This window comes from Opisthorchis viverrini (assembly GCF_000715545.1).
Source record: "Opisthorchis viverrini unplaced genomic scaffold opera_v5_57, whole genome shotgun sequence".
In the NCBI taxonomy this organism is placed as follows: domain Eukaryota; kingdom Metazoa; phylum Platyhelminthes; class Trematoda; order Opisthorchiida; family Opisthorchiidae; genus Opisthorchis; species Opisthorchis viverrini.
In genome coordinates, this window is record NW_008751714.1 from 1,305,547 (window position 1) to 1,330,745 (window position 25,199).

Sequence of the window (25,199 nt, forward strand, 5' to 3'; positions counted from 1 at the left end):
CCGTGACCCCGTCTGTGCTTGGCTGGAGACGTTGCAAGAAATGGCGATTAATCGATGTCAGTGGCGTTCGTGCTGTCAGTTTCTTTCCAGATTTTCTGATTGAGCGGTTGGAGGTGTAGGCACCTCAGTATGGCTGACATAGGTCAGCACTAGGTCCCCTCCCTCACCCACTCTTTTTCTCTTCTCTTCACTGTAGCGCATTTAATACAATTATATATATATATATATATATACATATATAACTAAACGAACTTTATGGTTGTATGGCAGTGAAGCATCAGTGCCAACACTGATGTTGCTGTCATTGATGATGATGATGATGATGATTCCGGTGCCTAGTTGTCATGCTACCCGAAGGAAGCACGAGGGCTGGGATACTGCCAGGTTACCCAAGCCTAGACAGGGTAAGTCGAGAGGCAGAGGTTGGTTTGGAACCACGGACCTTCCGATCAGTAAAGTCGCGCTCTAGCCACCTGAGCTATCTCGCCCCGTTCCTGCACCTAATGTCTCATAGTCGGATAATCTGGAATGAAAAATACAGTATGAATACCACTGACATCGATCAGCCGCCATTTGTTGCAATATATCCGGCGGAGCGCACGGGTGTCACATGGACTCCACCCTGGAAGGCGGGCAGCAACTGCAACACTTAGACTCGTGGAGATACTTTTATACCATTCTGGATGTCATATGATGTTTATCTGGCGGTTTGCTCCGTTCTGAAGGAGGTACGGAGAACAACACTCGTCTTGGCAGGCAGTGTTTCCGCATGCTTAGCACATAGCCGAGCAACCGCGCTTGTTGGTGCTGAATGTTTTCAGCAACTAAAGTGCCTACCGCATCCCTGATTACGTGTTTTCTAATAACATCGTTACGAATCCGCTGGTGCCGTCCGACACCAGTAACGCTTCTGAGAAATCAGTGATCACAGACCTGAAGACGCTTCACATCGTGTGTCTGTAGACACCACGTCTCGCAACCACACGACAGTACAACTCTTTGTTTAGTGCCTGTACACGAGACCCAGTGATGTGCCTTTTCGACGCCACAGGTGACGCGAATTAGCAAACGTGGTTCGGGTCTTCGAGATTCTTGCACTAACTTAATCACACAAACTTCTGTCAGAGCTAATACATCCGCCGAGGTATGTAAAATTCCCCAAAACTTTCAATGACTCCTTGAATCGCAAGAGGTATGCTCAGACACTGCACGTTCTGAAGCACCCTCCTTGTACTTTGAAGGTGCAAGACGCATACCAAAAGATGGTAATATAGTGGTCAGTTTATTCAACAGAGCTTGTGCAGCCTCTTTCTGGTCGAAATCCCGCTTGATGCTCAAAGGTCAATGACTCGCGTCAGACAACGAAAAATCAGTGGTGCCTAAAGCCTTGTTCAACATGAGTCAAGCTGATAGTTCTGCATTTGCCATATTTACTGCGAGTGTCTTTTGTGAAAATGGGCGCTATCATCAATTCACTCCAGTTGTTTGGGTCACTCTCATTCACCTAGATGGACACCACCAGGCTATAGAGGCACTGGCGACCACAGTCTTTGTATACAACAGACGGAAGGTCGTCAGGACCAGCAGTACAATGACGGTTGAGTAGAGACATGCATTCGGACACTTCTGATGTTGAAGGGGATCCATATTCACAGTCCGTTTTTGGGTTGAATGCGAGGTTCCGGACTGGAAGTAGCCAGTGGCCAAACGAATTGGTGTTGGAAGTATTATGCCCAAAAATCCGAATAATCTCCTTTGCTGGATATCAGACAGCCATTTGAGTCAATGATAGTTTCGGTAACAAGAAGCTTCCGAGGAACAGTCGAACATATCAGTTTGAACAGCCTGTGGACTTCAATCAATTGGAAAATGTTTGGGACCGATTGGGAAGTCATCGTTTCAGAGGGGTTTGGTAAACAATCAGTGGGTTTATTGCTTGGCAACGTTTCGCTTTTGACACAAAAGCTTCATCAGGCCAAGTGAGTAAGTAAGTAGGTTGATTGGGTTTTAAGGCAGTCAGGGAACCAATCCGTGAGATTCCTTATGACTAGTGACGTGATCAGTGCTGGGTGTTCAGTCTGATGTCCCTGTTTGTTGATTGGTGGGGATGAGTAAGCTTTACGATAGATCGGTTAGGGGGGTTCGTCTTTACGATGAACCCGGATTTTTTCGTCCCTACTTCTTCAGTCTAGAACACCTTAATGGAAAATTCCTCTTGGGGTCATTCACAGATTTCGTTCACCTGTGTTCGTCCAAGGGTGCTGGGACAATTAGTTTGGGGATGGGGGTGGGCTGGTTAATTGGGTCTAACGCTACTTGGATTTTTGTACTTTTAGACCCAGGCGGTTTCACTGATAACTGCACACCGCCTCGTGTCATCCCAGCGCCCGCGCATATCCGCACTTGCTTAGTCCTCAAAACTCATACCATTTAAAGACCATGCAAAGAGAACTTTTCCGTTAGGTTTTCTTCCGAAAAAATGAGTTAACCTTTCTGAATGTATTGCAAATGTTGCCCGTATAACGGAAAGTTTTTCAGGTTTATGCGTGCTCAAAAGTTTGGAGCAACTTCCAGGTATAGTCTCTCGCACACCAATATTCTCTTGGCTTACTTACACTCCCTTCGCTCTTCCAACCATTTAAACTGTAGCGATTCAATCCAAACGACCAACCTTGTCCGCTGCGACTGCTCTTGCGATGACTTCTCAGGCGATGCCGAACGATAGGTGGGTTTACCTGTTTTCCTGATATATGAACTGTATCATTACCATACACACGCCTGGATATTCATCTTGTTTCCTCAAGCACGTTGTCTACCGGTCTATGCAACCAGTCCTACTCATTCCTCTGAGACAGGAGATGGTTTTAGAGACAGTGACCCTTCAGAGCCAAAGTACTAACAGTAGCCAGTTATTTGATGTCCGCTGCTAGCTTCTTCCATGCAGAGCGCGTAAATTATCGACCCCAATTTTTATAACTTGAAAAGAATAGCCTTCAAGCGAATACAGGCAATTCATAATGGGTAAGAACACACCAAGATGGATGTTCTAGCTATTTTCTGCGCATTCATTAATTAAGGCTCCGGCTTCATTTGCTCTGTAGTTCCATAAAACCAATGGCCTGTTTACCTAACTGCTTTCTTTCTTGTTGGATTTGTCGTGCTTTTTGATGGATTGAGCAAAAACGCAGGCGAAATCATGGTCCCTCGACCGGCTTAGTGGTGCAAGTTCGGATTTGACATGCATTGAAGTCAGGTGCCTCCCTAAGCGTGGTCAGTATCTGGTAGTGGTGGTACCTGAACAGGGCTGTATTGGATGGCGTTCGTGTGTAACATGAGCAGCAGGTGGACCGAAAATGCTTACAGCATGTATGAAAAACAACGTTGGTAGTTTTGTGTCTTCGATGGTTTAGATCCGCCAGATCGAGATAGACAACAAAATGCACCGAACGATGCAACCACTCATCAGTACATTCGAGGTTTGTAGTCCGCATCCGGGGAAGCATATTTTGGAACGAAAGCAAAAAATGCCAATCACCGTGCAACCGAGAATCTGGCAAACTAGATCCAGAACTAACGGCTGTTATTTTGTTTCCGTAATTCATACGCGTTAAATTCACGTGATCTTGAGGCTGAGGCTACTGCTTTATCAAACGAACCCATAGGCTAATGCTGAGAACAAATTCCTGATTACAACAACCACTGTAAATCAGTGGAAATTTATTGTGGTAATTGGATTGGTATTTTTTATCAGTTTACCTACTAAGGGCCTGGCGTCAAGTTGCGAATTGTGTAAAAGAAAATAACTGCCCTTCTCGCTACAGTACCGTGTATCTGTTCTGTTTGTTGTGGACGCGAAATAATGACAGTGTTTAAACGTTCATTCTCAGTAGCTTGTTTTTCACCACAACACAAGCTCAATATAACCTGAATGCAGAAAGAACATTTTTCTGGATACCGATGCAGCCAGTTCTTATGTTAAATTAACTTATGCGTCTGTTGCACGAAACACCATATATACTCCAGCCGTTCGGTGCCGGAGTCAATTAACCGAAATTGGATGGACTATAGCACTTGCTGTGTTCTGAGCTGCTCACCAATTTGTTAAAAATCCATATGTTGCTAATCTTAATTTCCAAATATTTTTGTTAGACTATATCCGCCACACTTGATTCCTGTCGTTTTGCCATATGACCTAGCAAGAAGCTTAGACGTGTCACATTAATCTGATCCGTCAGCAAACTTGCTTGGAACTCACGTCCATTGCTTTTTTTAAACGGAGGAGATTGTATTCAATTCAGTTTCTTATTATGATTGTTACTGCGTACGAAAAGGCTTCAGAATCTCTGCACATTAAGAAGTACACTACTCCTGAGAAGACTATCAAACCGGATATAATATGGGACTAGTAGTGTCAGAGATATAATTCAAGCCAAGCAACCGGTTCATTCTGCTCTCGTTCATTCGCCAGGCGTGATATCTTCTCCAAGTACACTTCTTCAAACACCGTACACAAGATGTTTGAAAAAAACTAACAAATTACCCGGTCGCAACCTATAACCGTAGTGCAGTGGAACCTTAGAACGTCCGTCCACTGCCACATGAAAGCCTCGCCCTCGTTGCCATGATCAGGGCAGGTACTGCAATGTGTGGGAGGCTTATGGGTGCGAAATACGGTCGCTCGCACACCAATTTGTTTTAACGGGAGGCTCGACTGAGCCCCAGCGGAATCTCCTGCTTATGATATTTTTCAGCTGCATTTTCTGCATTAAGACCGCATCATGTTTCAGCTGGTACGATTCGTATTGTGGTATTCGTAATATCACAGTGTCTTTCTTCGACTGAGCACCGCTCATAAGATTGCTGAAAAACTCTTCAACAGTCAACAACCGGTCTCTCCTTTCTTGTATCTCACCTGGTTCTCACTGGTATGCGTATTAATGCGGTTTCAACAGGACACTCAACTGTGCAACAGATTTGGCTGAAGAATACCATAAACGAGATGCAAGTTGGATTCACTTGAGTTTCTTTTAAAACCAAAATAGTTTGAAAATAAGTTTATTTCGAGAATTGCGTTCCATTTGGATTGAGTTGGGAGGATGAGGTTGGCGGTAACTCTGTGACTGCGTTTACTTTATGAGCCCCCGATAGGGACTTAATCGGTTGTGGGCTTTCAAAGAGCTTTCAATACCCTTATGTATAGTGTTCCTTGGAAGGGCTTATATTGGTTATGGAGGGATACTTGTAGCGCTCTATTGGCTATGCAAAGCTATCTACACCTGGCAAACGACACGTTTTTTTTAATTATTTTCCCCTCTGAACGTAATTACTATTTAAATATCTGGTAACGAAGTGCCTGCAAGCTGTCAGCCGATAGGTGCTTGCAGGATAAAATGATCTTGCTCCCCCCTGGAGGGTATACGCCTTTAAGAAGAGTATAATTCTGACCCATCTTGACAGTGTCCAGAGGTGTGTCAGAGGTGATTATATATATATACATATATATATTGCATTTTATATATTACACATACACACCCTCTTTTGATAGATAGTTTCGACTGAACTGATCCTGCGGGTCAAGCTGGTTAGAACTCAATATCTTAAGATTCTTCCACGCGAGATAAACCAACGGGGACCAGTCCGACGAAGAGCAGTTAGTCATCTTACCACGAAAAATCATCAAGTCAATTCAATTAATCAGCTATAAACCGTGTGCCATGGGCACATTAGTTCCAGCTGCTACAGTTTTGATCACCAGAAAGCGGGAAAGTGGAATACAAAACCAAGCATTGGAGGCGAAGGCATGCTCAGTTTGTTCGGAAATTTGGTAGCTATGCACTGAATGCGATAGCTTTGATGCATGAGCGCCACTGACTGCGATTGGGCCGTTTCCGCCAAAGTCAAAACCACTGGTGAAATCGTATCACGAGACGTTCTGGGGGTAAATCCGTACTGGCCTGTGGGACAGGATGTCCATATTACACATAACTATATAATATATATGATGTGGAAAGTGAAAATATATGTAAACATGTGGAAATATGGAAAGCAGAGATGCTACCTCCCTCGAGGAAGGACGGGTTAGAAAATATCGGCCCTAAAACCACACACTCCAATTGCCCAGCAGTTGATTGTAACGGTCAAATCATCTAGTACGGTTGGAATACTTTTAGAAATAAAAAATCTGATGCTGCTCAATAGGCGCTTGCTGTGCGCAGTGGTAGTATTAGCCAGATTCTCTCCACCCTCTGGCTAGGCCACTTGCCCACTGCCATGGGAATCATACTTTGAAATCAAAGACTTGGAATGGAGTATTTGAAATAAACCTACTTCTAGGCTCAGAAGTATAAAAACACCACCTTCTCACAGATGACAGACTGTAAAAACAAGTTGGGTTATTTACGGCTTGGGACCTAAAACGTGGCGGCTCTCTTCAAAGGAACGGACAAGACAGACCTGAAAGTTCAATCGCCCTTTTTGCAAAAAGAGTCGCTGCAATGAAATTCAGCCGGTCGACCAATGTAAGCTTCTGGAGGCTGAGTGCGGTTACCAGTCTGGTTGGGATGCAAGGCGCGCTAAATGGTGAACCCCTGACGCTCATTATTTTTCTGTTTTACCGGGCTAATTTTATGTGCAAGATTTTCCTCAATTTGTTGTTTATCTCATTACCTAACTCTTGTACTGCAAATCCTCGGAGTACTCTAGATAGCTAACTTTATGGGTTAGCCTTTGTATTTGCTATCCTGTCTCTTTCACTTATTGCACTTCTCAGTATAATATCGATGACTAATAGTTCGTTCTACAAAGAGACCTTCTATACGCTACCTGCGTAATAGCAGTTCGAAAACAGTGACTGAACAGAGAGCGTTATACCAGTCTTATAGCTATCTTTTCTCACGACTGTTTCCGACTCGATTGTATGTTGGAAAGTAACAAATGCGATTGAAGACTACATCTTTGCCCACCGAGAAGGCTCACGCCAGTCTTCAGTATTCTCCTTGTATTATATGCTCAGCTATCTCCTGTGAATCAAGGTTTATATACAATGTTCGCAAAATCTTGTTTCTTAATTTCATGTCCCTCATTCAAATTTCATTGAATGCACCAAATGAGTCGCTGTACGAGTTATCCTCTGCCTTCGTATCATGGGCCAATCAGTTACATATATATCGTCTCAAGCTTCGCTTGTCCGTTGTTTGCGTCTATCTGGTAGTGTATTTCCCTACGCATCATGCTCATTTCACTGTACAATATCTGCCATGCCGCTTGAAATGGTGTTTCGTTGGAAGCCTTCATATAAGCTCTTTAGCCATTGACTAAACCAACGAAATGTTTCTTTTAATTTTATTATATAGTCAATAGTCTACGTGATCAAGTTTTCTTTTGCAACAAGTCATTTGTAATACGTAAGTAGTTCCTGCTACCAGGTCCTCCTTATAGTACTGAGAGAGAGCAACCCTCACCTTAATTTGAACTGCTAGTGGTGTATAAGTCCGCTCAAAACTGGACTAACGTTTGACTAAAAGGCCACAGTGCATCGGCCGTCATGTTATATTTTCAATAATATTAGAAAGGACTTTCGTTTCCTCAAGATAAACCTACTACTCAATATGCAGACAAATCTTGTCTCCATTCCCGTACATGCGTACAGTTTCTCTGATACATTCCCCTCCGCTTATTCCAATTATTTCCGGCGTACTGGATTATCTCTCCCCTCGGACTTTTCGCCTGTAGAATGCCAGAGCGTGCCCTCTCTCTAGATAATGTTTTCTCCGACCCACAGTCGATCATCATCATCCCTGTCAGCTGCAAGAACCGCGTACTTGTGGTACAGTGGCTGTAGCTGCCATAGTGTCGTTCACTGATGATTTGAGGAGGTTGGAGGCGGGAGTTGATAAATTGGTGCGTGATTACAGTATTGTCAGTAGAGTGTCGAGTGAGGGGATTAGGAATGGAGCGATGCAGTGAAGGAAACAGCCTGAGTGCGCGAGCGCCATTGAGGGCGCGACTGGGCCTTGTTTGACAGTGTCTCCAACCACTGATGTGGCTCGTCTCGGGGTCGCCATCCAGGAAGATGGCAATGACCAGCGTAGCAGAGTTTGTTGGTAATGGCTTTTATACTTCGATGCTAAGTCCTTGTTTGATCGCCTCTGGCTCTCTTCCATCTTTTGATGTCCTCGGGGCGCAACGGTCAGGTTTCTGATCCGTATAATAGTATGAAGCGCATCGCAGCATTGTACACTCGACCCTTGACAGAGAAGCTGATGTCACGCCTACGCCGGAGGTGACGCAGGTTTACAAAAGCCGTTCTAGACTTCCCAATTAGGATGAAAATATCATCTTTGACGAGACTACCGGGACTGATACAGCTGTTCAGGTAAACAAATTTGTCTACTGCCTCTATCGGTTCATCCGCAAGGATGAACATGGGTTCGAGCCCACCCTGTCTTGCAATAGCACTTCACACTTTTCATGTGTGAAGTGCATGCCAAACCGTGAGGAGGAATTATTCAGATTATTTAATATTGTTTGAATTACCACGGGGTTAGATCCAAGAAGAGCTATGTCATCTGTGTACTCGATATCTGTTGGTGGATACCCAGGGAGCATTTCGACCCCACAGGCATTAGAGGCTGGTAGTGAGTCTTCCATGATCGTATCAATGACGAAGTTGAGGAGAAAAGGTGAAAGAAAACAGCCCTGTCTGATACCACTTAATGTGGTGAACTCAGGTGACGTTTTATTCCAATGAAACTGAGTGTTTGCTGTATATTTCTCTTGAAAAATTTTTTTGGCGGCTGTGTCATATGTGCAAAAAGTATATTTTGCCATTATGATAAAGCGAAATGTGAGGCGGCAGCCAATTCGGGGAGGCCTATGAAAAAATTCAAACCCGAGTCGTCGAACTGGAAGTTCACTATGTCAACCACTACGGCTAAATCACACTGATGCTATATATGGCCCGTAAACCTTTTGCGTAGGGATATAATGCCACCCTCCATTATCGATCGCCAAGAAATATTTTATCGGAGCCCTGCAACGTTGGTCCAAGAAACCCTCTTCCGTGATATAAAACCAAAAACATACATTAGCGTGTATGCACGTCAAGTTAGCATACGAATTTATGCCGGAGGCTGAGTTGAGATTAATCTACTGTTTTAATGCTTACTTAGAATTTATGCCGGAGGCTGAGTTGAGATTAGTCTACCGATCTCGGTGAGTGAACTGTTTCAACATACGACCGTTCGAGTGGCAACAGATTAATCTACTGTTTTAATGCTTACTTCAGTCCAATGAATCCAGGTTTTTGCCAAGTCGTGTTAAGGGTGGGTTATATTGTCACTATTTAATGCATGACCATATTGTATTGTTGTGTGTTTGTATTGTTTGTGTGTGTGTGTGTGTACTTCCGCATGTTCATATCCCTGAGCTGCAGCATTTTACTCCGTCCTGTTGATGAACGGCACACTCCGACTTCTGTTATCAAGTCATTATCTTGCCTCCTCGGCAATAAAACATCGCATCCCCAAATAGAGAGAACTTGTGCTTTAGAGGTCGTTTTGGCCCGAGGACGATGTTCTCTTTGAGGTCGTGTGACATTTTATCAGTTACTCAGTATTCGGTCATTTGAAAATCATGCTCTTGTGGCACTCTCATCAGAGTTACGTGGTGATTACTAACGGCATTGCATTTTTCGAAAATGCAACGAGCAATTCAAACAGTCCCCTGGTGTGGGCCAGGTAAACGTCGCCTCCCCCTACTCATTACGGCTTCTCAGTCGTACAAAAAGGGTTGATATCTATGTGTAGAATGCTACTGATACTGACAGTGCTGTCCCAAACTTTACTTCTAGTGTTTTGATTAAAACACTCAAAGTGTTTTCTTGCTTGCCTTTTTTCTGTGTAGTGACCCTGAATTTTTACCTGACATTGTGGATGTGGAGGTCATCCACAAAAACGTGCCAACTGCTGCCACACGTAAACATGAAGCTCCTGAAGTTGACCCGGTTCTTGAAAACTCCAAGTATGAAGACATAATTCCAGCTTCCTGGGAATCATCTACAAGTCCACACCATGAACACAAGCCGAATAAGCCAACCGTAAGGCCGAACCCATATTTGGTTCAGCTGGGCCATATGCTAGAGGATTCTGTGGAAGAAGTTGATATCGATGAGACCGTCTTGTCAACACCTGGAAGCCTATTTGCTTGCACACCACCTGCTGACAGGCAGAAATCTCGACCAAATCAGCGTCACGTAAAACACACGAAATCAGCACAGTTAAAGTTTGTTTCCAGAGGACCTGTCATGAAAAATGAAGTTGTGGTTACACAGCCTACAGTTGCTTTGGTTCCTAAGGAAGTGAGTACACTCCACTCTGTCCCAACTACGGAACAGGCAGTTACTCGTTTCACCTCCTCGGTCTACTAGGCTTTAGTTTTGAGAGCTTTCTACATGAAGGTGAACATTGCAGAATAACGTGGTCGCTATTTTCGGTGACCATTTTACCTATCGTGGATTTTTTTCTTACCGTTTGTTTTGTGGCGTGTGAGGAACAAAATCAGATCGTTCTTCTCCACGATCTTTTCGGTATATCTTGTGCTAGGCCGCAGGCTCATCAGTCTTATCTTCTGAAAACTTCGGACTTCTTACGGGCAATCCATGACACATAAAACCATATGAATTGTCTAACTGAATGCTTTCAACCATTGACTGGTTTACAGAATTACTCAAAATGAAAATCAGTCACAGTATAAAATAAGTTCTTGCCGTTGAGTTGTCAGACCAAGCCGTCCCGTCCATGAAAAGGGCCTACCTTTGGGACAATACAACGAAATAACTTGCTGTCTTCTACCTGGTAATGTGTGATTCATGTTTTTTGTCAACAAACCTTCCGTAGCTTATGACAAATACACCTATTTGCATATCGATTTGGTTTTCACGGGCGACTCACCCGGAACCCAGCGTAATCCCTCGGTTATGATGAGTTATTTACGTAGCTCTGTTTGTATGGCCCGCTTGGCGGCTTATCCTGTCACTGACTTCCGTTTGCATGCTGCTTTGACCAATCATGGCGCAGTTTTCAATGTATTCGCTGCAGTGTAGAGGCACTTCCTGAAGATGCATTTTTGTTACATTCAAAGAGCTTAGCTAATAGACGATCTACTTTTACATCTCCATGCACATGCACCTGGGGAAACACTTCACTCTGGTTCTTCTTGTGCATGCCACTTGTGCAACTTGAAGGAAACACGAGTACTGAGGGCCTCTCATTAGCTTAAGCCCAAGAAGATAGAAATGGTGTACATAACTGGGTTAGTAGTTTGTCTTCACAGCCAATCCAGGCATTCGTCAGGCTGATATCTAGAGTCACTGATGTGAAACAGTTTAACAGATCGCTTCACAATAGGTGCGTGATTGCATAGTAATGTTTCAGCTTCCCCTAACTGGTACACTACTTGTTTGGAGTGCATTGTTATCCCGATTGTACATTTTTATTTCCAGTGAGAAACACGAAATACAATTTAAGTAAAATCCAGTGTAGCATGGAGGAATTTTTGTAACTGTACGATTGCGAAGCCATGTGTGCGGCAGCAAGCTTGTTTGGTGCAAACTATGTTGAGCATGTATCTCAAGACAGAATTCTTTAACTAATAAAGTTGGTATCGTTCTTTGGAACAAATATAATTTCACCTGCATGGACAAGGATATATACGTATATATATATATATATATATATATATATATATATATATCGATAGTTGACATGAAGATATATATATATATATATATATATATATATATATATATATATATATATATATATATCGGTAGTTGTTCGCTGGCATCTGTGACAGATTTGTTGTTCCAATGTGGTCGACCCACCAGATGCCTGCACATAGCGGGTAAACCACAATCGGTTTGTGTGGAGCCGAATATAGTGTTACGGGTAAGCCGGTGAGGCCGATGCAAATTCAATGGAATGGGATCGGCGAGCAAACGCAGAAGACCTTTGAGAACCATCGGCTTTCTACACACGGTGACATTAGTTGTGCTGCTCTAAGGCGCTTGCCTTATGCGTCAACCAAGTTTCTGGCAAGCACCACAGTTCCTCCTGGTAAATTACCACAACGATGGAGGACGCTCATCACCGCATCTTTTAAGTGATATTCAGGCGGATGCCCACTGATACTATCATCTCGTATTATGACAGTAGAGTCAGACAGATTAGAGTTCGGAGCAGGCTTACCGTAGGCTGATGTGGGCTAGAAATGAGAGAAACTTATCCGGGCTATTCCCAGGCCCTAAATCGTGGTTTAGCAAGGGCGCGCTAACGACCTGTTAGCCCTACTCTGCTCAGCCTTGTGCTCTCAGAGGCTACACAGGTCCAGGTGGCTACGATTGTGCCTAACATTATGCGACCGTTTCCAATGGTTCACCGGCTTTCGAGTATTGAGACAAACTTCTTCAGGTCTGTGCAAATGACAGTTTGCCCTGCAACGTGCTAGATTTTGCCAAGATCTGAACCCCATATCATAGCATTGCACATTAACTAACAAAAATTCGGCCAGGCTCGAACCCCGTTCTTCGGTTGACCACGAGAGTTGTTTCGGAATGCGATTATTAATTACCCATCTAACCCGGCCTATTTAGGATAACTGGTTGTGTATCAAAATCTGCTGGACTCCGTTTATCCTGGTTCGTTTGAGAACTTTATCCGATTACTTAAATCGTATTTATTATTTTGCTTGGGCGTCGCAACCGAAATTCGCCGAGCATCTTAACATGCTGTGCGTGTGATATCCACGTTTATCTGCCGCACAATAGTGAAGACGATGAGGTAACCTAGTACACTGCGACCTTGCTGTCCAGGTCCAGGTTGCCTCAAACACTTATATAATCAACCGAAAGCAGCGCTTGCCTTGGCAACCTTAACATGCAATTCCGTGTTTGTCACGAAGTCTGTGGACGTGGTGTTGCCCTGGTAGCGTAAATTTTCACAGCACGCCATGCGGTGGCCATTAATTTGAATACACGTCCTTTGTTATCAAAGACATAATTAGAGGTCAAGTGTCTTAGGACCATTTATACTTTGGCTCAAGTAATATGTTGCCGAGACAAAAGCTTTAGCTAATCGGTGCTATTCCTCTTTCGAACGTGCAAATAAAGCACAGTCATCTGCGAAATGCAGCCGACGAAACTTTGACTAATGTAGCTTCGTTTGAGCTAAGAAAAAATCGTTCAGCTTTAACACCCTTGCGGTGCCTAACTGCCATACCACCAGAAGGAACCGCCTGGGTTGGGATACTGCCAGGTTGTCCAAGCCTATACATGAGAAGTCGAACGGCAGATGAAGGGTTCGAACCACGGACCTTCCGGTCAGTAAATTCGCGCTCTAACCACGGAGCCATCTCGCTCTGTTTGAGATAGGGTGTCAACGGGCTAGATGGCACTAAATCGGAAAGCCACCTTCGGAATCACGTAAGTCTGCCCAAATTATAGTCAGAGTGGACACTGTTGGAGCCAGGTCACAACCCTACTCCACTTCCGTGCCAACTGCGAACACGGCAGGGATAGTTCGACAGGTACTCGGGCTCTCGTACCGGAGTGAAGAGATCTGATGGTATCAACAATCTTTTCCAGACAGCCGAGCTTTTGGAGAACGGTTTATAACGATTATATTCAGAAAGGCCTTTCAAGCAACCAATATCTTCATAGTTACTGAGTGTTCGGCCGGCCTTGGTGTTTTCATGTGTTGAAAGTACTGCATTTTTGTTTTTAATGTTTCAAAGAAATCCTTATGACATCATCTTAGTAAAATTCGTGATCGTCTGATTTATTGGAAAATGTAAATGCTTCATTTTCATATCATCAGTCCTGATCCTTTTTTCTTGATATATATATATATTACAGTTATGCCTTCCGTTGATCTGAAAAAATTGTGTAAAAACATCCTCTTTGTGATGCTTTCAAGATCCCTAAAAGATTTGAGTAGAGGTACCATTCACACTTAATCCCCCGCGTGTTGTGCATTGCAGTTGATGGTGTAATAGTTTTGCGTCACTGCTACCGGAATACATGGTTTTTCTTTTGCTTGGCAAGTCGGGAAATTCCCAAGCTAAATGAAGATCCACAATAGTTCACAGTCAAAGCGTATTCAGCTTTTATGCAGGGTTGCACTGCACTCATGATGTCACCTCGATTGGTGATGAAACGTTTGCAATCCAACTGCCAAGCTCGGCGAACAGACCAACAACCAAACAGCGCACCCGAGCTACCTACATTCCACAACATTGCTAGTTCGAGTATTACATTGAAAAAACATTGTATATATTGTTCCCAAGTTATTTTATTCCATTTTATTTTTCTTTCCTTCTCTGCAATAGTCTTCGAAAGACTCCTCCCGTTCTCCAAATCCGTTGGTTGTCTCTGCCAGTCATTTGGTAGATTTAGACCAAACTCCAGCAGATTTGGCTATGCAAGAAGAACTCGATAATTTCGACTTCAACACCGTTTCGTTCAATCCAGCCGCATTTGAAAAGTCTCCGTCGCCTCAGTTACCCACTCAGTTGGTAAGTTCTTGGTTGATGATTCTTACAGTCTTACCTCAGGTGCCAATGCCTAAATGACAAACAAAGCTTCCGTTAAACAGGCCAGCTGCAGTAAAAAGGCGAGTCGGGCGTCGGTTAGGTGAACCTTAATTGCCGGTTATTTTCGCTGACTTTCTCTTGCTACCAGTCATGTATGTGGCTACTTTTTGATCACCTATTCTCTCAACACCGATTTTTATTACACCATATAATTGCGTTAAAAATAACCATGTGCTTTTTTAAAGGTTCAATCTTATTTCCGTTGCTTTCCGAGGCAACATTGCACCGGAAATCTAGTAATAATATGACTAAATGCAATCATCTCTGACCACGAAACACCTCGGCACTTAATGCTGAAGGAACATGCGGGATATAACAGAGTGATGCACTTTTAGATAAGAAAAGATAAAGATTTTCCAAAGCTCTCTCACGATGTGAGCTAGAATTAGTCGATTTTCGAATTTGTATACCATTTTATTGGATTCATTACCGCAGAATGATTGGACGGAAATACGAAGAATCCAGGGGTCTTGCTGTGTGTCCATCTACTCGGGGGTTTGTGGCACTTCAGACTGTTATCATGCACCAGAAATGTGATACATTCGACTCCAGTCGATCCGATGTAGCTATTTTGGTTCACACTAATATTTATTTCGGAAGCCTGAACGTTTTTTGATATCTCTGTGTCTTTGTCTTTTTTTCAGGCTGCACTTGCAGCTACTCCTCTTGCGAAGGGTAGATAAATGAATCGTTACCCTTAACTCACGCTATAGCCTTAAGGAAATTTAGTCCTCTGTAGAGGTTATCAAAATCTTCCCCGTACTATCTCGAGGAAATGGAGATTTAGATTCGTAGGATATTCTTAGGAGAGTCCGGGATTTTGCCGTTTGTTTCCGATATTTTGCTTGCATCCTAATATACGTAATGTTCTCCCCAGAGCCGTGTTTTGGTAACGAATTGTGTATCTCCCAACAGTATTCCTGCTTTCCAAATCACCGGGCGTAACCATACCGCTTGCCGATTGGAAAGCCGACCCTTCGAGTACCCTAAGGATTCCACGAATTGAACAAATAAACGAAGTCGTTGTCTACAAATTATTGCACTCCCACCACGTATCGATAACTGCATATTGAGGTGTGAATATCTATCCTGTCTTTCAATTTATGATTCACTGAACTCGTGCAGGCATGCCGTTCAATCAGCTCCGTCGTACTATTCTTGCGCAGGCAGCGGGAGCTGAACTATCGGTGTTGCATCATCAGAGCAGAAGCGCTGAGCGCTACGGACTCAACCGTCCAAGCTGTTCTCATGAACTGGACACCGAATAACCGGTCCGTTGCTGTCAATCCAAAGCCAAAATCCGTCACGCTAATAATACAACATCGATTGTAGCTTTCGCCTTTGTCCCGGTAATCTTAGCTGATGTAGTCGAAGTATCATCTGTCTTGTCTGCACCACCAGCGCCAAGGAGCTAGGGTCAAGCTACGTATTCCACCAGGATGTCTGTTACATATGGTCCTACCGATTAGATTGGTTAATGAATAGAGGAGGTATCACGGAATATTTAATTCATTTGCATCAGAATGATGCATAAGCAGCTAGATGAGGGTCAATACACATGTTTCGTCTAGCATAATCTAGCAGCGACATCAGTATAGTCCGTTGATAGGTATCGGTCAATGGCAAATCCACTGTTATTTTGAGAAACAGAACGCACCTCCTCTTTGGCTCTGAAAATGGGGGATCGCGAAGATCATTTCCTCTTATGGGGTTGTTCGATAGCGAAGTGTTCAGGTAGCTAAGACATGTAGTGTGACAGGGTTGGAAGTAGGCGCTTTTGAAAGTACTACGGTTGCGATTTGACTGGACGGACAAAATGTGATTTAGCTGGACGCGGTGTATTGTATAAGTTACAGTTCTAATCCACCAAATTTTACTTTTAGGAAAGCTGGCCTCGTCATAATCAGTGATGGCGGAACAAAAGCCCTGCGAGATAAATTCGCCGGCTTTGGGTGAACAAATTATCATGGCCATGGTCTGTGGTTTGTGACATTTGCATAGAGGTTACGAACATCGATGTGCACGTATCACTAGAATCGCTCTCAGGTACCTTGTTTTTAAGTAGCTTACCCAGACAGACGTTGAGTGTTTTTCTGCCGATGCCAACGTAACCGTTTCTGCTAGTTGAGAAAACCCTATCTTTAACGTATGGATTAGCCAGTACGTTACGATCAAATTAGTTGTTTCGGCAGCTTACGTGACCATTACGATGCGCGGTAGGCACCACTTGTTTCTGACTGACTGCGAAACCCGGTTACAGAACCTTATTGACCGGAGTACTCACCCAACAAAAACACAGCAGCTTTATGGTGAACAAGTTAAAGCGAAATTACGGAGAGTATTGCGGTATTTAAAACGAACTTTTGACCACTAATCAAAGCCGTCCGGTCACTGTTGGTTGATATCGCTTCGAGGACATACCTGAATACTCGAGCATCGTTAGTCATCCTGCTTAGCTGGCAGCTGGCTTTTTATGGACCCAGAAACTCGGCTGCCTTCCTAAAGCGAAGTTGGCGGTTCCTAGTGGGTTTCGGGCATTCTGGGGCTATTTCCACAAACCTGACCTTGACAATTCGCATATGAGAAGTTTAATTTTAAAGTGGCATTAAAGATCAAAGTTTCCACTGCTTTTCACGAGTTACTAAATACGGGTCAAGTGATATCTTATTCACGTCGTCTGACTGTCTGTTGTTGAGGTCAGTTGGCCAAATGAAATGAGTGTCCGCTCATTTTGGGTTGTCCTGTATCGACTTGGATCTCGTTCAGTGAGTTGCTACATCCGTTGAGCTCAACGATTTACATAATTTTGTTTTCGCTTGAGCATTATCTCGCACTCATGTTATAGTCTATTAAGATTTAGCAATAAAGACAAGAATACTGTCCGCTTTTACGAGAATTTCTCCCCAAAGAAATCATTGTGTTTGAAGTGGTTGCACACATCGAGCAAAGCTGAGTGCAACGGTTCGAGTTAAAACTCTGAATATTGGATGAAGATCATTTGTGTAGAATCTTCTCAACCATGACCCATTTTGGGATTGGTGTTGTCATCAAAGAGAAAATCTGGCCCCCGATTTTTTACTGTTGACTCGGACTTTTATCATACGGGCCTGCGGTGCCTGCTCCTTGGTACAATAATGGTTTGATATCTTATATCTGCGGGTGTTCGTGGCTTTAGAATGTGAGATTTTTTATTCACCAGCATTCATCAGCCGCAATGAGGCCAGTCAGTGAGTGAGTGATTCACGCCTGAGTTCAAGTTGTCACTTCCAAAGTGTCTATGATAGACATGCCTGTTCCATCTGATCACCGAGGTTGCGTGAAATTTTGCGGACCAGCTACGCATTAGGGGCAGCGGCTTCACCTCCTCGGTCTAAATTGTGTCGTGGAGTGAGAGGTGATGAATTGTTAAAGACAAATTTAATGAGTGAAGTTCGTGGATTTTATGTGAAAACACAGAAATCAACGAGTAAACGGTGGTATAGTGCTGTATTTTGACAGACTAGCTGAGAGTTTTCGCATTCTTCCAGCATACTTAGGCTCTACACACTTCAAGGTAGTGCGTTCATGACATTTCTCTTGACTCTTTTCACCGCACGAGTGGAAATATGAACAATATATAGTCCAGTGATGTGAAGTGGCGTGCTACTACAACGGATCATTCTTTGTGTGAAAAAAACCCGTTGCGAAGTATATACGCATTCGGCGTCTAAAATAACCGTTGTCGGGTTATCCTGTTTTCTGTTGTTCATAGAACATTCAAATTGAGCCGGATCAATGCGCCAAAAGTAATCCGGATTATGTTACAAGGTTTGTTTATTATTTTCTTATTCAGCCTAGTTTAGTTGTTTCGAGCTGAGCTAATTTTTTCTTCATGTACCTGCTGTCAGAATTTTCGTCCGTGTCATCGTAGACGTTGATATTCTGTCGGAGGAATGACCAGCTCATACACTCCCATTCATCATGAACTGTGGCAGTTATGTGCGCTAGATTTTGTGCTTCCTGTTTTAGTAGTAGCAGTAGTAGTAGTTTAGTAATTATTCGGATTGTAATTCTCTGGTAACCGCGTTCAGGAGGAAGCGACTTTTGGTTTCTTCCTCGTATCAGCCCATCAAGATTAACCGTGTGGATGTGGAATAAATGTTCTCAGAAATACTAGCATTTTATTTTTATTCCAAGTTAGAAGCCATATCAAAACAGTGCATCTAAATAAAAGTTGGATTGACAGACGCCGACAACAAGGAGCTCCTCGTTAACGAACTTTTTTCGCTCACATATCTGTTTCTGAACATCCTACTTACAGATGACCAACCACTGCAGTCTTTCTTCTGGCAGTGCCCCGTTCAAACTGTGAACATACATTATCCTATTCGTGAAACAAACCTTCCCACTCAGTCTTCCGAATAAAGATGATAGACACGAATTATTGTGAATAGCTTGTCCTTGACGTGCAAAATACTAGTGAGATCCACTCCCCAATTTTCAACCCCGGAGGCAAAGATTCAAAATAAGCAGGCCACGTCATTAGTGATGCTAAGCGATCTGCTCGCACATTGTTCTGAGGTTAGTGTCTATTAGGGGTAATTGTATTGTGATCGTGCCTCTTAACCGTTATTTGGTACTGTTTCCACGTTTCACAATGCGTTACTATTGTACATACTGTTGATATTAACTTTGTTGCTGATGAAGGATCCGCATTTCGACTGCCAAGCTGTGAACAAAAAACCGAGCTGCATGTCCGGGCTACCTCTACTCTGTAGCACTGTCATCATTCACATAACTGCCGGGTTGGACCCAAGTTAATCACCATGGGACCTAGAATCACTGAATTCCTCAAACCTAAATATGTCGTTAACCTCCCTTGTGTATTGTGTCTCTTAAGTGAATTCATACGTCTTTAGTTAATGCATGCATGTTTAATATTATTTCGCTTTTTCGGAATCTCGAACACTGTTCATTCGTCCTTTTCTAATTGTCAGCTTCTCAACTTGGCTTCGGAAACTTTATTCGGTATCAGAGAAGGTTTACGAAGGAAACCTCGAGGTGAGTCTTTAACCAGTCACATTAACATTTTTATGATAAAGTGTATTTGTTTTCTAACTACAATAGCACCTGACTATCGTACCTTTCCCATGGCCGCTCTCTCTCTCATAGTATCTGCGTTGATTTCAGTTGGCCTTGTTGAAGTTTATGTGACCGATGTCAGCTTGTCAGGTTTAAGTTCGTGAACGTTGTCCCGATCAACTTTCGCCGAACATGTCTGCACCACAACTAGCTGGCTGAAATCACAAAACGTGTCCATCTTAAAAATTTGTTCTTCTTGTATTTGAAGGCAATAGATTCGTAAGGACGATGTCCCTGTATTCCGTTCAATTGGATGTGACATACAATCGGTAAACAAGAGGGCAGATGCTATCCTCACAAGAGATATCACAGGGTGATATTGGTCTATCCTAAGTGAACAAAAGGCTTTTCGACTGTGTAACATACATGCTGTCTGCGATGTTGAATAAACAATGGTTCAGCACAAGTTCTTCACTATTACTGAAAGTGAATTTCAGTTGGTATTTAAATTTCGGTCTCACTACATCTGTTTGATTAGAAAATTTGCTTCAGAGGCTTAGGTTTTTATAGTTTGTGAAATAACTTTTGGAATACATCAGATGCACAAATTCGAACAAACTGGCACAGTCGTCGGACCCGTTCCGTAACCTCTCCGATGGTAACTGTCTTCATATTTTCTACATTCTTACATCCTCCTCAAAGCATGATTTTCCTTTTTTCACACAAAAAGTTATCAATCTGGATTTTTTTGAGGTCACCTACCTATCGGTGCATGGCCTTCCTAATAGAGCACCAACTGAATTTATACGGTGAGCACTGCTCTCACATGGTATTAATACCACATGAGCAATATTTAAGACGGCTCCTGTTGAGTGCAGTAAACCTAGTCCTTCGAGGTAAAATGTCCGCTGGCGTTTAGTCGTCATGTTATTCAGGGATTCATCTACTCTAGGATGTTTCGAATCTGGATCCATTTTTGTATCTTATGTTTTCTTCTGGTTCTTGTTTGGTTTGCCTTTCACTGCCCTCAACCGGTACCTAATTTACCAAGGTAATTTTTACAGCGTGCGTCAGGGTACATCAAGCCCACAGAAAAAAATATTCTGCATGAAAAGCTACATTCAGTTGTCCTTCTGGCAGGAATTCCGTTTAGTCGGTAAGGCGTAGTCCTATGCGGATCAATTTCACCGCGATACGGACGATTACGCTGTCTTAGATATCGTTAGGACGCAAGAAATCGCATTGATAGACTTACTGGCACAATTGGTCGATAGCTTATGCTAAGCTGTTACTTATCTGTCGTACAAGGAATCCTAATGTCACCTTACAAGGGTTATGTATAACAGTGCGCTGTCACAATCAGGTCATAGGACATTCTCAGTTTTGTAGTGTCTTCGATGCCAAGTCAATTCACCAACACGGTTGGCCTCAACTGCATTTCCCTTTAGGGAGACTTTAAGCCATAATCCTAACTATTAGTGGGTTGAGCACGATGTGAGTTACAGTCATGCAGGTTGTACACAGAAGGCCGATTTTGTGACGGTTTTCTTTATACAGGGGAATCATCATTGCATTCTTGAGACCTTGTGGAATATCTCCTGTATTTCAAAGTTTGTACCACTAGGAGGCGGAGCAAGTCCAGCTTGAATGACCTCCCGGACAAGTCATCTTGCCCTGTCGGCCATTCTATTTTTACATCTACAGTTCTACTACTATGGGTAAACCCGTCAACTACTTCACCTTAAATTGAAACAGTTGTGTTATAGCTCAGATCCACATCCGTTGGTCTATTGATTAGCATCTAAATGCCACGCTTCGGTGATTACAGAATTTCTTTAGCCAATTCAGCTGTCTTCTGTGAGATGGGATTATTGTGATTATGGTCCATATATTAACTTCAATCTGTCAAAAAATTCTGTATGGTTGGGTAGCCGAACCTTTGGTCAACATTAACTGGAGCGTAATCGTATCCCAGATGCAACTATCAAGATACAACAGAAAATCAGATGCCTGTCGCTAATGGAAGTACACTGAACAGACCCACCCACATTGATCTGGAAATGGAATTAACAGGACAAGCACAGCACGGTGATTTCACAGATTAAGCCAGCATTGCAAGATAACACGGGCCTGCTAAGTTTGAATGTTACAAATAATGACAGGTCATGTACTTCCGTTGAAGCGGGTGATTGAATGTGTCCAATGGTTGAATCGTTCCCCATTGTCACGTCTTTGACCGTTTGGCAGCCTTAGTATGTACCCTAAGTACTTGCTGAATTTAAGCGCTGTGAAAATTTGGGAAAAAGCACTACAAGGTGCTTGAAGGCTAGTCAAACAGTGAGCCTGTGGGATTTTCGCACCTCTCTAAGTAGCATCTGCATTGGTTTCCTTACAAATGACTGCAATCCCCGAGGTGGTGGCGAGATGGCTCAAGTGGCTAGAGTGCAAATTTACTGACCCGAAGTCCGCGGTTCGAACTCGACCACTATCTCTCGACTTACCCTGTCTAGTCTTGGGTAACCTGGCAGTATCCCAGCCCTCGTGCTTGCTTCGCGTGACATGGCAGCTAGGCACCGAAAGGGTGTTACAGCTGATTGATTATCTGGTTATCTTAATTCCCGCGGTACATGGCACATGAGTGATCCCCATGAGGCGTATGCTGCCACTTTCTGGCCGAACTGTATCTCCGTGACTGAACGCATGCTGAGTTAGGTGCACAAAGATCTTCCGGTCACAACTCCTGATGGTGCCTAAATCGATATGGTGCTCATGTTTATCTCACTGCTGGTTGTCCAAGAAGGCTCTTTGTTCCTGAGCTTGTTCCCCGTGGATAGAGGTCTCTTTACTAAGCCCTCACCTTTTCCGTAGTCTTTCGCTTACAATGAGCTAAAAGCTCACGCGTCGTTTTCACTTACAGGTGACATGGCTGCTTAGGTAGATAGTCTGTGTTGCTGAGGTCCAATCGAGTGGTCGAGTTGGGTTGGATACGATACACGTGGACAACGGAGAATGTCTGCTGAAGATTTGTGCTCATCACAGCCTGCCCAACTGCAGTACCCAATTCGGGAATAGCGGAAATATTTTGAGTACGTGGTGCTGACCAACGAACTGGCCCTGCATCCAAATAGACGACATCCAAGCGATCGGTGACGAGGGTCGATTTCTGTTCCTTCTGGAATATCTGTGTCGACTATGACGTCCGCTTTTGCTTTGTACTGCACTTCCCAGATCTACTCAAAATGCGCACACCTCGCCTAACCATTGAGAAGCTAGTGGATTCAAAAATCAAACCCTTCAGAACAAGCTCCTCATACGCCTGTTGGATGGTCCGATGCCTGCCACTGGAGACACGTTCAAAGTTATAGTCCATGCTGGAGCTATTGTCTAAAGTACAACCCGGCCAACTTCCACCAAGCACTGGATCCCTGACAAAACCGTGGCTTTGATTGATGGCCGGCGGCAGACTCCTTTTGGTTGCAACCGCAGCTCGAACCGAGGCGTCAACTGACCACTGATAAGACTGAATATCCGTGCAGACCGAGAAGCTTGGTGGCGAAGGAAGGAACTGAAAATGTGAAAAATGATGAAACAAGTCCATGGACTGTTCAACTTGATACGTTCGACTGTTCCTCGGAAGCCTCTTCGTTGTCTGACGCGGGTCATTGACCTGTGAGCATCCAGCGGGATTTCGACCAGAAAGAGGCTGCACAAGCTCTGTTGAATAAACTGACCACTATAATATCATCTTTCGGTATGCGTCTTGCACCTTCAAAGTGCAAGGCAGATACTTCAGAACACGGAATGTCTGAGCATACCTCTTGCAATTCAACGAGAGTCATCGGAAATTGTGATGAATCTTACCTACCTCGGGGGATGCATTAGCTCTGACGGAAGTGTGTCTGATAAAGTTAGTGCACGAATCTCGAAGACCCGAACCACGTTTGCTAATTTGCGTCACTTGTGACGGCAAAAGGGCACGTCACTGGGTCTCGTGTACCGGCATTTCACAAACGGCGTAGTATGGTTGCGAGGTCTGGCGTCTGCAGACACATGATGTGAAGCACCTTCAGGTCTTTGATCACTGATTTCTCAGAAGCGTTACTGGTGTCGGACGGCACCAGCGGATTCGTAACGATGTTATTAGATAACGCGTAATTAGTGATGCGGTAGGCACTTCAGTTGCTGAAAACATTCAGCACCAACAAGCACGGCTGTTCTGCTATGTGGTAAGCATGCTGAAAAATTGCCTGCCGAGACGAGTGTTGTTCTCCGTATCTCGTTCAGAACGGCGCGAACCGGCAGGTGAACAGCATGTGACATCCAGAATGGCTGCAGGTGCTGTCCTCCTTCCAGGATGGAGTCCACGTGACACCCGTGCGCTTCGCCGGATATATTGCAAGAAATGGCGGCTGATCGATGTCAGTGGCGCTTATACCGTATTTTTCATTCCAGATTATCCGATTATGCGTCTTTTGGTGTAGGCACCCCGGAATACCTGCGATGGACCGATCCTTTCTTTTCATTGAAATAAATTTTTTGGCAGTGGCGCATTACTCTTAACACTGATTTTGCTCTCTTCGGTGATGATGATGATACAGTGTTTCCTTGTGGTTGTCAGGCAATCGAGTGCCAATATTTTCTGCCGGTTCTTTGCTGCCGTCAGAGATGATGATTATGTTCCATCAGGCTATAGCAGTGGGAGCCCGCGGTCTTTTCCGCTTCGCCCTCGGCCGTGTTCGCAACGTACTGAACACCTTTTGTCCTGTTTAAAGTCATTATATTATTCCTAGATATTGTCCATTGTGCAAACGCAGCAAGTATGCCTATCCGATACTATAACGCATGAAGCATTGTGATGAGACAGAAAAGACCAGTGGTCTCCAGTCTCCCGTTCCCTCCAATCTCATCTAGAGTCTATATGTACCTACACTCTAGGATGGAGTGTTGACATTTGAGTTTTGGTGGCGAGTGTTGAAATAGGATTTGTGGTGCAAACTCGTGAGGTCTTACGTACGTTGGAAAACAGCATGACACAGCTGATGTTTTGTGACCACCAAAGACCAAGTCAGTACTTCAACTATATATCAAGGGAAACGTAGAATGCTAAATTTACCTTGTTACCGGCAGATATACTTTAAGTTAGGTGGTTGGTGGCCCATACAGATTTTACTAAAGATGTGCTAGTATACGTAGGTTGCACAAAACGGCGTGGCGGAATTCCTTGCATTTATAGACAAATGTAGCAATAAACATCCGCTTAATTTCATAGCCCGACATTTCGGCATTTGGTAATTCCGCATGTAGACCGATGGGTAATTTGGAGGATAAAGCTATTCCCTTTTGTCGTACTGTTTTGCCTTCATTACACAGCAGGCAGACGGAATCGACTAATTTTGGAACTCTTTCAAGGTGGATTTTTTGCTTTAAAAGTTGTTGTGGGGTCGAAGCTGTGGTCTGGTTTATCTGGGGATCTAGGACTTGGAAGAAGCTTC

At 43.7% G+C, this 25,199-nt stretch overlaps 1 protein-coding gene across 1 annotated transcript in view; it reads left to right on the forward strand.

The window, feature by feature from the left end:
• T265_03853 (hypothetical protein) overlaps positions 1 to 21,660 on the forward strand; it is a gene marked incomplete at both ends in the record, with an annotated part of 53,619 nt that extends 31,959 nt beyond the window's left edge. The window contains 6 exons of the mRNA XM_009168434.1: positions 2,650 to 2,725; positions 9,904 to 10,357; positions 14,383 to 14,568; positions 18,398 to 18,453; positions 19,623 to 19,686; positions 21,556 to 21,660. Coding sequence (XP_009166698.1) covers positions 2,650 to 2,725; positions 9,904 to 10,357; positions 14,383 to 14,568; positions 18,398 to 18,453; positions 19,623 to 19,686; positions 21,556 to 21,660 — 941 coding nt within the window. The remainder of the gene's footprint in view (positions 1 to 2,649; positions 2,726 to 9,903; positions 10,358 to 14,382; positions 14,569 to 18,397; positions 18,454 to 19,622; positions 19,687 to 21,555) is intronic.
• Positions 21,661 to 25,199: the final 3,539 nt, after the last annotated feature.